Source organism: Protopterus annectens, chromosome 4.part0 (assembly GCF_019279795.1).
Source record: "Protopterus annectens isolate FY-2018-M chromosome 4.part0, PAN1.0, whole genome shotgun sequence".
Classification (NCBI taxonomy): domain Eukaryota; kingdom Metazoa; phylum Chordata; order Ceratodontiformes; family Protopteridae; genus Protopterus; species Protopterus annectens.
In genome coordinates this window covers 903976383-903988846 of record NC_056733.1, presented here as the reverse complement: position 1 = coordinate 903988846, position 12464 = coordinate 903976383, and the positions used below count along the sequence as shown (strand labels likewise).

At 35.9% G+C, this 12464-nt stretch overlaps 1 protein-coding gene across 1 annotated transcript in view; it reads left to right on the top strand.

Annotated features, from left to right (window-relative positions):
* The window catches only part of DEPDC5 (DEP domain containing 5, GATOR1 subcomplex subunit), a 2513958-nt gene that overhangs the window by 1101459 nt on the left and 1400035 nt on the right, over positions 1-12464 (top strand). Inside the window, exon 21 of the mRNA XM_044068865.1 lies at positions 9197-9417. Within this exon, the coding sequence (XP_043924800.1) occupies positions 9197-9417 (221 nt within the window). The remainder of the gene's footprint in view (positions 1-9196; positions 9418-12464) is intronic.

The following is a 12464-nucleotide window of genomic DNA, read 5'->3' as shown; positions in this document are numbered from 1 at the left end:
TATATATAGCAATAGATACATATGTGATAAAGTATATACATTATTTACATTTGACCTGAATAAAATTAAATTAAGAAATAGATCATACAGTAAAAGTTTTGCATAGAATGTAAAAAGTTTCTTCTACTTTCTTTCCTTATCTTTAAGAGTCTGCTGAAATCATTTTTAAAGTGTCAGTTAGAGGTAGTATCTTATTCCAGGGATTATTACTCCAAACTTTTGGTGCAATTCTCAGTTCCTTGATCTTGGTTTCCATCAAAGCTGTTTCTTTCAGGAGACACAGAAATTCTTCAACTGTTGGTTTGGATGATGATTTCCATTTTCTTGTAATGCATTTTCTTGCCATGGCTGACACAGTCCATAATAGGTATAAATCATTGTCATTCATTTCTATTTTTACATTAACATTTAACAATATTAAATATTTTGTTAATATAAATGTGTCTATAAATGTAGCTTGAAGAAATTTATTTCTTCCCAATATTTTTTGAGTTTTATACAATCGCATAACATGTGTATCCAGTTTGCTTCACATTTTTGTAAACATTCCCAGCATATAATTTCTTTGGAAGAGTTGAACTTGGCTAGTTTGTTTGGAGTGAGAAAAGATCTATGCAGAGGCTTTCACGTATATATCTTCCAGAATTGTGCATTAGAAGTTAATTTAACAGAATACAATACGTTAGATTTACATTCCATTGATAAATTTATTGTGTGGCCTTTTGTAATAAAATTCCAGTAGTTTTGGTGAGTTTTAACTTTGTAATTCATTAACATTTTGTAACGTTTTGATGTTATATTTGTCCAATTATAATTGTAAATAATTTCATGCATTAGTTTTGTTATTTTGGGAGTTGTTTTAAATGAGGAGTTATTGATTATTCTGCATAGATCTTGTGCATATGATATTACACTTTGTAGTAATAGCCAGTCATTGTTTGTGATGTTGTATGTATTTAATGTGTTGATAATCTAACATTTTCTGGTAGTTTATACAGTGCTGCCAGCAAAAAAATTTTTTGTCTCCTAATTGGTGAAAATGTTTTTATGCATCTTGTTAGTAAAGTTTTTTATGGAAGTGAATGGTAGTAGTAATTCTATCCACAATTTTATATCTGTATTGATGTTTATAAATTTCCTAAAGGAGTCATAAATATAGTTTATATAATTTAAGTTGGTTGGTTTTGATATATTATATTGAAGATTAATACTTAGAATATGCCACAACTTATTATTTTGGTTGTTTAACATAAGATTTTTAGTTATATTATTTCATTTAAGAATATCGTGGTATAAAGAGCTTCCCATTTGGAAGAATAATTTGGGTCTATCCAATTTATAAGTGTTCTATAGAGCACTTTTTCTTGAGGCTAAAAGTGGATCTATACAAGTTTTTTTTTCACTTCTAGAGAGGAATAGAGATGAGATGAGAAAAAACAGTTAATGCATGATGTTAAGAAAACGTGATGAAACCAAAGTGTGAACAGGAGAGTAGGAAGCATGGGTAACAATGAATGTGAGTGAAGGAAAAATATTAAATGGAAAAAGACCACTGTTCGGCATTGGGGACAACTTAAAGCATGTTTTTCTTTGTGTGTGTAGATGGTGTAGAAGTGTAACAAATGAAGATGTGGACTGTGTGTGTGTGTGTGTGGGGGGGGGGTCTACTGCCAGGAATTGTAAACCAGTGAGTAGAAAACATAACTAGAGTAGACATTTCTGTTTTGATTGCCCTTTGTAAAGAACAAGAAAGGATAAATAAAGAAGTAAATAGCAAAGAGGGGCAATTACTTGAAAATGTTACATAAGATGTTTGTGAAGAAGAAGGTATGGGGAAGTAAGTGAAGCAGCGAATATAGAAAATATTGTGAAGGTATGGGGAAGTAAGTGAAGCAGCGAATATAGAAAATATTGTGAAGGTATGGGGAAGTAAGTGAAGCAGCGAATTTAGAAAATATTGTGAAGGATGGAGTTAACTGAAGAGGGGTAGGTTTTGAAAGCCTTCACATCTCAGATCGTTAGGAATAAATATGCAGTATTAGAAAGTGATGAAGGAGAGGAGGAAAAGTTGGACATGGAAGAACAGAAAGAAAATGATGAGAAATCATTTGGGTGAGGGTTTTGAGGAGAATGAGAATTATAAAACCTGAAGTTAAGACTCAAAGGAAAAGGATGATATAGGAATATTGGCTTTAAATGTTAGTAGTATAGAAAATGATATCAAGAGTTCTGGAGGAGTGAGCATTGGCTATAGATGATTGTCATTGCTGTTGTCACACACCAATCCCATGTACAAAATGGGAAAAGGAGTTATGGCTGGATCATTGGTGACTGAATGGTAAAAGAAATGAAATATATATATGATTTGTTTTTTGGACACAAGGTATAGTCAGAAGGAAAAAAAAGAGAAAGAGTTGAGGCGATATGGGAAAGAATATTATATAGTCAGTGGGAAATGTGACATGTCCAGAGATAGGGATTCCGATAAGACATGATAGTACTAGTATGTGGTGGGGGTGATATGTGAGATGAGAAGTTGGGAAAGATATTTCAGACTAATAGCAGTACGTTCAGACACATGCAAAAGGGAAGCGATGTTTGAAAAATAAGTTTGTAATAAAAAATGTGTCAGTAGCTATGGTGGGATACCTTAATTGTAACTAATGAACTGAAAAATAGTGCAAGATTTTAAGCTGATGAAAGAGTTAATAAAATGTGGAGGGTCGAAAATAGGGAATGGATATACCAAGGAGAAATTTTTAAAACTGAAATAAATTGTGACATATTCAAAAGATATGAAGGAATTCATTGGGTGGAAGTGGCTGAATTTTCATATTACAGAGCATTGTTGGCTATAATAAGTTTCAGAGATAATGGAAGGAAAAAGAATAAGATGGTTAACTGGTGAGGTTAGCAAAAAGGATTAAATGAAGGAAGAACATAGAAGTGTGGAAGGAACATATGACAGGAGTGAATTATGAAAACTGGACATATACTGGTGGGTGATATACAAGGTAAAATATAAAAAAGATTTTTAGAAGCAGAGAAAATAATTTAAAAAGGTAAGATGGGTTATGATGAAATTATGAGAAGCTATGAAAAGAGAATATGATTAGTGATATAAGAGAAATAGAAACAAATTATCTGAAAAGTATACAGTGCTGTATAGTCAACAAATATTTAAAAAAAGGAAGTTTCACCTTTTACAGGAAAGAAGTTGAAACAAGAGAAATGGAATGCAATATTAGATGATGAAAGTAATATAGAACATAACCAAAAATAAATTATGGAGGTGTCTGAAAATTTTCAAGTAGAATGTATGAAAAAAGAAGAAAAAGAATAAAAAAAAATGAAAGGTGAAGAGGATCCATCCATCCATCCTCAACCCCTTTCCCCATTTTGCACATGAGGTTGTGGTGTCACTTCCACAGTGACAGTCTTCTCGAGCCAAGGTTTACACTGCCGGGTGTCTAACCCTGTCATGGTAGTTCATTCACACCACTCACTCATGCACACACTCTCACCTACGGCCAATTTAGAGTGTACAGTCCACCTACTGCATGTCTTTGGAATGCGAAGCACCCGGAGGAAACCCATGTGACCACAGGGTGGACAAGCAGACTCCGCACAGATGGCACCCAGCCAAGAATTTAATCTGAGAACCTCTTGCTGTGAGGCAATAACGCTAACCACAGCACCACCCCGGCCACCCCCAGAAAGGTGAAGAGGATATCTGGAAATATTGAACATTTAAAAGTGAAAATGAAAAATGGAAGAATTGGAGGAAATTGTAAGAAAGGGAAGAAACTGCACCAGGAATTGATGGAATAAGTTATGGATATTATGTAAGGGGATGGATGAAAGTGAAAAAAAGTGTTTGTTAAAATTTTGAATAAGTGGCGGGAGAAAGATATAATAGAGGAAGAGATGCATAGTGGAGTGATTGCATTTATATGGAAAAAAGATGAAAAAAAGTGGAGAGCAGTAATACTAAGAAATGCAGATTATAAATGTTTTTAATGAAAATTATGCAAACATGGACATAGAAAGTATTGGACAAAGGTACGGGGGATTTTCTTTGCGTGTGTAAAAGGCAGCAAGGTAAACAAAGTGGTAGTAATGGTTTAAAAAGTGGGATATACGATTTTGAAAGAAAAAAAGGAAGTAACATTTGTCAGGATGAGCCATGAGACTGTATGGAAGATATTAGAAGCATGTGGGATTGGTGAAAATAGGGAATGTACTAAGAATGTGTTATGAAAAATCCTAGATGATAAATTAATAGGAAGACAAATGATAATTAGCAGAGGAGTTAAAACAAGGATATTCCTTAAACATGTTTGTTTATACTGGTGATTAATGCAGTAATCCAAATGTGCACTTGTAGCATGACAGAAGCAGGATAGGAGATGGAAAAAGGCATTAAATAATGAAATACTTATTAGTCATATGTAGATATTTTTTGTGCTTAAAAACTAGCTTTGGATGAGTGAGGGTTTAGTAAATATTAAAAAAAATGTAAAAATGAGCAGGATTATAGTTAAATTTGAAGAATGAGGGTTTGCAGAATTTAAGAAAATGAATATGATTTATTATACCAGAAAATAAATAAGTATATTGGGAATCAAATCTGGGGAGTAAAAGTATTTATAGGACAATGTACAGAAATAATGAACAAAATTAAAAAGTTATTGGTTTAGTGGAAACGTTTCTATTTATCACTTGAGAAATAAGTATACGTTAAATATTAAATATTAATATATTGGAAAAACTGGCATGCTTTGTGAATGTATGTGTTTCCAGCTAAGATGGGGAAAGAACTGTTATAGGTATCTTTCAGTATTATTTGGGGGTCAATACTGAACCCTAGTAAAAGAGGGGAGATGTATAATACAAAAGAAAAGAAGATTTGAATTAAAAAATTAGTATATTTAGCATATTTATTTTTAGTAATAAGGAATGTGAAAGAGAGAGATAAATTATAGGAAAATATATGTGAAATAGTAAGAAATGTGGAAACGTGAGAGGGTAGAAATGAGGTGATAAACAGGAAAATATGAAGTGGAAAATATAAAAGTAAGGCTATGAACATTAAAATATAATGACATTAATGGAATTAGAAAAAATGGTTTAACATGACCATGGAAAAGTATTACTTGGTGTATCTATGTAAAGAATTTAATTTAGGAGGCAGAGAATGCTGTAAAAATAAAATGAAAATGTTTGAGAGGTTTTATGAAGCAGGAAATTTTCTGTGGAGAGTTTTGCCGGATAAATTACCAGTAAAAAAAGAGCATATGAAATGTATTTTATTTATTTATTTATCCTTTGTTGACCAGATTAGCCATGCAGGAAATTTTCTGTGGAGAGTTTTGCTGGATAAATTACCAGTAAAAAAAGACCATATGGAATGTATTTTATTTATTTCTTTATCCTTTGTTGACCAGATTAGCCATGCAAGGCTATCAGGGGTGATATGTATACTACTAGTGAAAATTTGGACAGGGTATCGTGGAACTTCTCCTGTGTTTTTGATAGGTACCACGGGATCTTTTACATCCACATGTGCTGCTTTTGGAATGTACAGAGAATGAAATGTTTTGGAGAACATTAAAAGTGTGTATACATGAGACTGATTCAAAATGGATGTGATGATATATGAAAAATGTAAGAAAAGAAAATTGATAAATGGGACAAAGTATTCTTTGTAGCAATATGAGAATTTTGGAAAAGATGTGATGGATTATTCTGTAATAATAATAGAGAAGATGTAGAGGTGTTTGTTGAAATAAAAATATTTTATGGAAGAAAGGATGGGAATATGGAGAGGTAAAATAAATAATAAGGGAACATTGTTGAAGTGATAAGAATGTGGCTCTGACAGTATGAAAGGTTTAAGTATTATTAATGTAAAACTGAAAGTTCTGAATATTCAAGTGTAAATAATATGAGAGTGTATAGTATTAAGATATATAAATAAAGCAGCCACTACATTTTTTGTACACGTTCCGTATGATCATTTGCAACCACCTGATCTACCACCAACTTTGGCAGATGGGACCTTGGTTTAATGTCTCAACCAAAGACATCAACCTTAGCAGTAAAATACCTCTAATGCTGCACTGTAGTGTCAAAAGTTGAAAATTAATCTGTTCACTTGAGGTGGAATATAGTTCTGCGGCCTGCTAATCTTCCAGTACTAAAGGTGAGTGCTCTACCTTTTAAGTATCTAGCTATGACATGCCCCCCCCTCCAAAAAAAAAAAAAACATTTTGGTGATATGATATATCAACTGATGACATTTGTCATTATTTGAAAAAATGAAATTGGGAACACATTCACACCGGTGGAGATGTGAACAAGTAATGGACTGTATTCAAACAAAATATACTTATGACCATAAACAGTTTCTTTCTATTACAAGATGTGAGAAGAAGCAGACTGTTTTCAATCTGCTGGTTTGATAAGCACAGTAAAATACTAGCGAAATTAAAAAAATAGGTTTCTATTGTGAATGTATTAAAATTAGATGTATAGACAGGTACTTTAGAAATATGAGAACTAAGTGTCAGAGTATGTGCCAGGAAAATAAATATCAGTAGAATACAAGATGAACAAATTCCATAAATAGTGGGAAAATTCCTGGTCCGTTTTTACTCAAATGCATAGTAAATAAGGGTGAGACAATAGATACCCACACTGAGATTTCTTTATTAAAAAAGAAAATAGTCTGACAGTTTACTGGGTTTAATTGTTTGGAACACAGACCTACATTTTCTTGTTAACTTTTTCAGTTTCATTACTGACTGCCATAAGTAGGTGTTGTGGGCCATAAAGTGCAGTTCAGCGTGACCATTAATCTGCATCATGGAGCAAATTATTTGTTATGGCCTTCAGTTTCTTAGGATATACCATTCCCAAATGGAAAAAACGCAGTGCTTGTACCAATTTATACAGTTTGCTGTTTATATAAGAAAAACATAAGCTAGGAATGTTCCAACATTTATTTTTTGGTTTTAAATTCCATTCCATACCAACCACTAAGCTGGTATTGCTTGAGTAGATACATTGAGGATTTAACATCTCTGAGACGGCTTTAGCCTATTTGTTGATCAGTGAGACGTGTTCTATTTTGTTAGCCATATTAATTTCGGTTTACCGACATAATGTTGAGTGCTAAATGGTTGAAACTGAATTGGTTGAACACACTATATTCAATGATCAACATGTTGAAATAAAATTAGTCTAAACACACAATGTTGAAATTATCAAATTTGCCCATTTCTGCACTGTAGTGCGATGTCAGAGTTGATATATTTAAGTAGGGGGGGTGTGGAGGGCACAGCTTTTTCAATGAAATGATTGTAGACATTTTGATAATTCATTGTTTTGGATTGAGATGTTATTTTTCAACCAAATGACTATTAGACATTATGACATTCAACATTATGTCGGTAAACCATTAATTTAATTTGCTGTGGGCCTTCACTACAAGAAGTTTAAGATTTTACAGTGAAGACTCTGGCTTGGCTGGGTTTTGCATTTTTTACTTAATGGTTAGTCTATGTGACTTTTTTGCCACTTGGTGTTGATGTTATTTGGGATATTGTACGGGCAAGGTATTGTTTATGGACATCAGACTTTGTTTTAAGCTTTGTGTTTCTAAAAAATAGCCAAACGGTCACTTATGCTGTACTGACAAGGCAAGAAAAAAAGGCTGAAAAAAACATGCATGCCTGCTGCTAGTGGGGTTTGGCTTTATTGGCTTGAATTTACTCATAAAGACCTAAAAAGTAAAACATCATGGGCATTCCGAAGCTGTGTAGCTTCTGACATAGTCATTTGTATATATCTGGTCCTCCAGTACAGGGAGTTTAAGGAGTTGCAAAGCGAAGACTCTAGCTTGGTTGGGTCTTTCCTTTAGTTTTTACTGTTTTTTATAACTAGGATTAGGTCTGGAAGTGTTGTACTAATGTCAGTTCTATCACTGAAACAGGCAGTGCTGTACTAAAATAGGTTCCACTTTTTCAATTTTTGTTCTGTCTTCCTTCAGGGCTCCCCAAGGATCACTGCTAGGCCTTTTTTTTGTGGTTATGAACATATTGAAAGACTTTGCTTTCCAATCTATAATTGTAGTTTATGCTCCAGTTCCATGACATAGAGGGGGTGATAGTTGTGCCTGCAATCTGGCAGTCCCCCAGCTATAGGAATACTGCTGTGATCACACAAGAGAGTGCCATAGAAAGGAAGGGGGGTTTGTGATTGTGGGAGGGTTGGGGTACTGCCTGCAGCATGACAGTACCCCCATTATAGAAACACTACTGTCATCACAAAGGAGAGTGCCACAGAAAGGGAAGGGGGGACTGGTTCTAACTGGTGCTGTTTGAAGAGGTGCATATGACAGTTGCTCTGTCCAATTAGTGGTCGTAAAAACATTCCCTAAGCAACTTTGTGGCTGTCACTGCACTAGGAAGTTATAACTTCCTCTTCATCCTCCTCCCTGTAGTGTTTGTACTCACTTTCCTCTTGTCCCCCCCTTGGGGGGAGATTGCAGTCTAAATGGGCAGGTGTCAGTCAGAGGTTAGAGTGGGAGTTCAAGAAGAGATTCCATGGCAGAGCTGATGGCTGACAGCCACTAGGGGTAAGAAATAAATACAATTTTGCAAAGGCTTAGATAATGACCTTAAAAATTTTGGGGAAGTGTTTTGCTTCTGTCTATATTTGGTTGCAGCTTCTTATTCTTTTCAGGGTGCAGAAAAAAATTATGCACAACATAAATATTTTGCATCATTGTGTCATTAAGTTTATGATTAAATTTGCCTTACAGTATAATTAAATTTGCCTTACAATATGCATCACTATACTGTGAAATAAGAAAAGGACTCAAAGGTATATTGTTAATGTACTATTTTATGCATAAGGAAAAGTTCAGAAAACACCTGATTACAGAATTACTACTGCTGGTAAAAAATGTTTAAGGGAAACATGCCTTTCTCATACTCCAAGCTGATTTTAAAAAGGCATCTTTAAAAATTTGTATGAATTTCAGATGGAATTGTTTTTAAAGGTTTCTTTTTTCTTGCTGCCACTTAAAAACAGGTTGACCCTGATGAGTGGCAAGTAAAAATAAAATGAATGAGCAACTAAATGAATGAAGCTTGTAAACTACATTGTTTTTATATGTTTGAATTAACAGGCCTACGCGAGAGAGGGAATATAACAATAGGAAAAGCGTGAGTTCTTACGATGTAGCTGAAAGCCCTTCACAGCATACCCGCACCCTACCACAGGAGGAGGTAAGGAGCCAGGCCTCTGATGACAGCTCTCTGGGCAAGATCTCAAACATCCTATTGATTCCCCGTACACAACTTCACACGTATGATGTCAGCAGCTCACTTGGCTACACGAGTACTAGAGGTAAGCTTTGGTGCTGATGACTGCATGGTCAAAGTTTTGAAAATGAATCGGAGCAGCATTATGTTTATAGCATGTTTGTTCCTCTTTAAACTAACATGCATCTTGCCTAACCTGGTTGAGGATATGACACAATTGAATCCTTTACTTGCTGTAACTTTTTAGATACTTTGCCGTATTTGCTCTAACCAAAGACTTGTCTACATTTTTAAATCCTAACCGCTCGTTTGTGACTTCATTTTCCTGGTTTCTTTTTTGCTGAGATATAGCACAACCACTGCTGTATAGTCAAGCATTACAGTTAGCACTTAATTGTGTGCCCTTTTCACTTTCTCAAAGGAGCACTGTTTTAATATGTGATCCCTCCCAGGTTTTAGCATGTGCTGTAATCCTTTGCAGGTACCATTTTAGTACAGTACTACGTGATCTTGTAATCTGTCACTCTCTTGCATGTGATGATGGATGTCATTAAGTTCTTCTGCATGTGATGATGTATGCTGCGAGGTCCTTCAGTCTCACCCTGCAGGCTTTCGTTTTGAGAACTACTTGCATACTGAAACCAGGCAGCAAGGCTTTATGTTGAAAATGTTCCTTTTGAGGTTTTCCAACCTAACTTTACAAGCATTCATGTTCCCTGTGTCTGTGGTTGCTTCCTCTAGATGCATAAAGCCCCGCCAATCCTTTGTCAGATTTCCATCATTATTGGGCAGGAGATTAGTACTGGATTAGCATAATATCCCTTTATGCAGTGTTGATCCTGTCACTGTGCAGTCCTCAACAAACTCTCTTGTATTTTAAGGTATTCAGATCTCAAAGCATGAGATTTTCAGTGTCCACATGCTAGCTGGATCCATATGGTGAGAGTTTCTTTTAACAGATGTGTGTGAGTTTGCATTTCTTATTAAAGCCCTGTCACCACTTTCTGGTCCTCAATTCTGTTTGCTTACCCAAATTCCACACTTAGTGATGGGTGGGTTATTTATTTTTTAACTGGTTAGATAGGCTAATCTAAGGATCCCTTTCAAACATGGCACTATCCATAAGCACAACAGTTGCATACAAATTAGTGTCAGGACATTCACTCTTCATAATACGATTAATGTTTTTCTGCATAATATATACACAAGTGTTTATAAATGTATGTGTATGTATCTGTGTAGTGTATTATATGTATGTCCTTCCTTACAGCATTGTTCTAGTTTTCCAAACTTTGGGTAATCTCACAAAATAACCTTGATGTCCAGCCAGGATACCAAAGCCATACACCTGATGTGTATAACCTAAGCCCCCCAGCTGTAAGGGTACATGAGTGGACATATGATTGTAAATCTTCAGACTGTATTTCCGCTACTTCTAATGCACTTCTCACACTAGACAATTTGTTCTATGTGTGGTTATTGGAAACGCTGTTGGGCAGCCTTCCATTCTTTCTATTAGTTGTATTGCTGTTTGTTGCTCTGCTAGCTGTCAGTTAGAAGGGGAAAGTCCAACTGTGGTAAGCAGATTCCTCTACAAGGATCTCCACTCCTAGTGCCTTTTCTGCTTAGAGGCAGAGCGCAATTATAAAAACTGTACAATTTTAGTCTTTCGTTCCAAAGACCTTAAGGACCCAACTTTTGTTCCTCAACTCATATTTGAGAATGAGGCTTTTAAAGTGCCTAGTCCAACATCAGATGGTGGAGATCCCTTTACCCCTGCACATGCATAAAAAGAAATTTAACAGGCCGTAGTGTGATAACACTGCTGCCCAGTCAGACTCTGACATACCCGCTAAGACAACAATTCAGACTCCCAGTACCACGACCATGCTGGAGGCTAGTATGATGTCTGACGTTTACACATCTGAAGCAGCTGTAGTTACTGATGGTTAGGGGGATCCCCAGATTATTATTTCAGGGGGACCAAAGGGCTTTCCACACATTCTCATTAGGAAATCTCAGATCCAGTCATCAAAGTGCCCCAGAAAATGTTACATAGCCAAATGGAGAACACTTTCAATATGATGTCTGACTAAAAAATAACAGGACCCAGTTCAAACCAACACCAAACTGTTCCTCTCCTGTCTGTGTCATCTGCTGAAATTTGGTGTAACATATTCATCTGTTAAGGCACACATTTCAGTTATACCTGCTTGTCTACATCTGGATCCCCCTCTCCTGGCTTGGCTAGAGTTTATAAAGGCGTACTCCACCTGAAACCACTTGGAAAGTAATCTCCCACCCCCCATTTGCAACCTCACTTTTGTGGTGGAAAAACTTATTCTACCTCCATCTTCCCTTTGAGGCAGCAGCCTCTGCTTCTCTCAGATTCTGTACTTGGAAACACATTGTCTCAGTAGCCCTCATGTCTACCAGAAGAGTCTCAGAGCTGCAGCCCTTATGGCTATCCCTCTCACCCTGATTTTTTCACAGGGACTGAGTGTCATTAAGGGCCAGTCCCTCTTTTGTGCCTAAAGTAGTGAGTGAACTGTCCCTCAGTCAGGCTTTAAACCTGCCCACCTTCTTCCATAATACACAAAACTGAAGAAGAAACCCTTCATTCCTTTGATGTCCATAGAAAACTCAGATTTTACTTAGATAAGATATCCGCAGATCAGGCCCACTATTGATCTTGTCTCAGGAGTCAAAACTATGGAACCCAGTTTTAAACTATTGCTAACTGGATCTCCAAATCCATTGCCTTTTGTTATACTTAACACAGCAAACCACTTGCATCTCCCACAAAGGCATTTTCTAGCAGTGCAGTTGCCTCATTTGGAGCCTTTTACAAGGGGATTGATTCTAGAACCGTTGTTGAAGCAGCTACTTGGTCTTCTGTACTCACCATTACAAAACATTACAGACTGGATGACTGCTGTAGTTCCAAGATTGCCTTTGCCAGGTCAGTCCTTTCTGGTTTACTGGACATTTCTTCTGTACAGCATCCTACCACCCTTCTTTCATCGTAAGCTTAGAGAAGTGCCCAGCAGTTTGGAATACTGTAACACTGGCCTAAGGAAAGACACAGTACAGTTCTGTAACACCTTACTATAACAGTAGATGTCCTGTTTA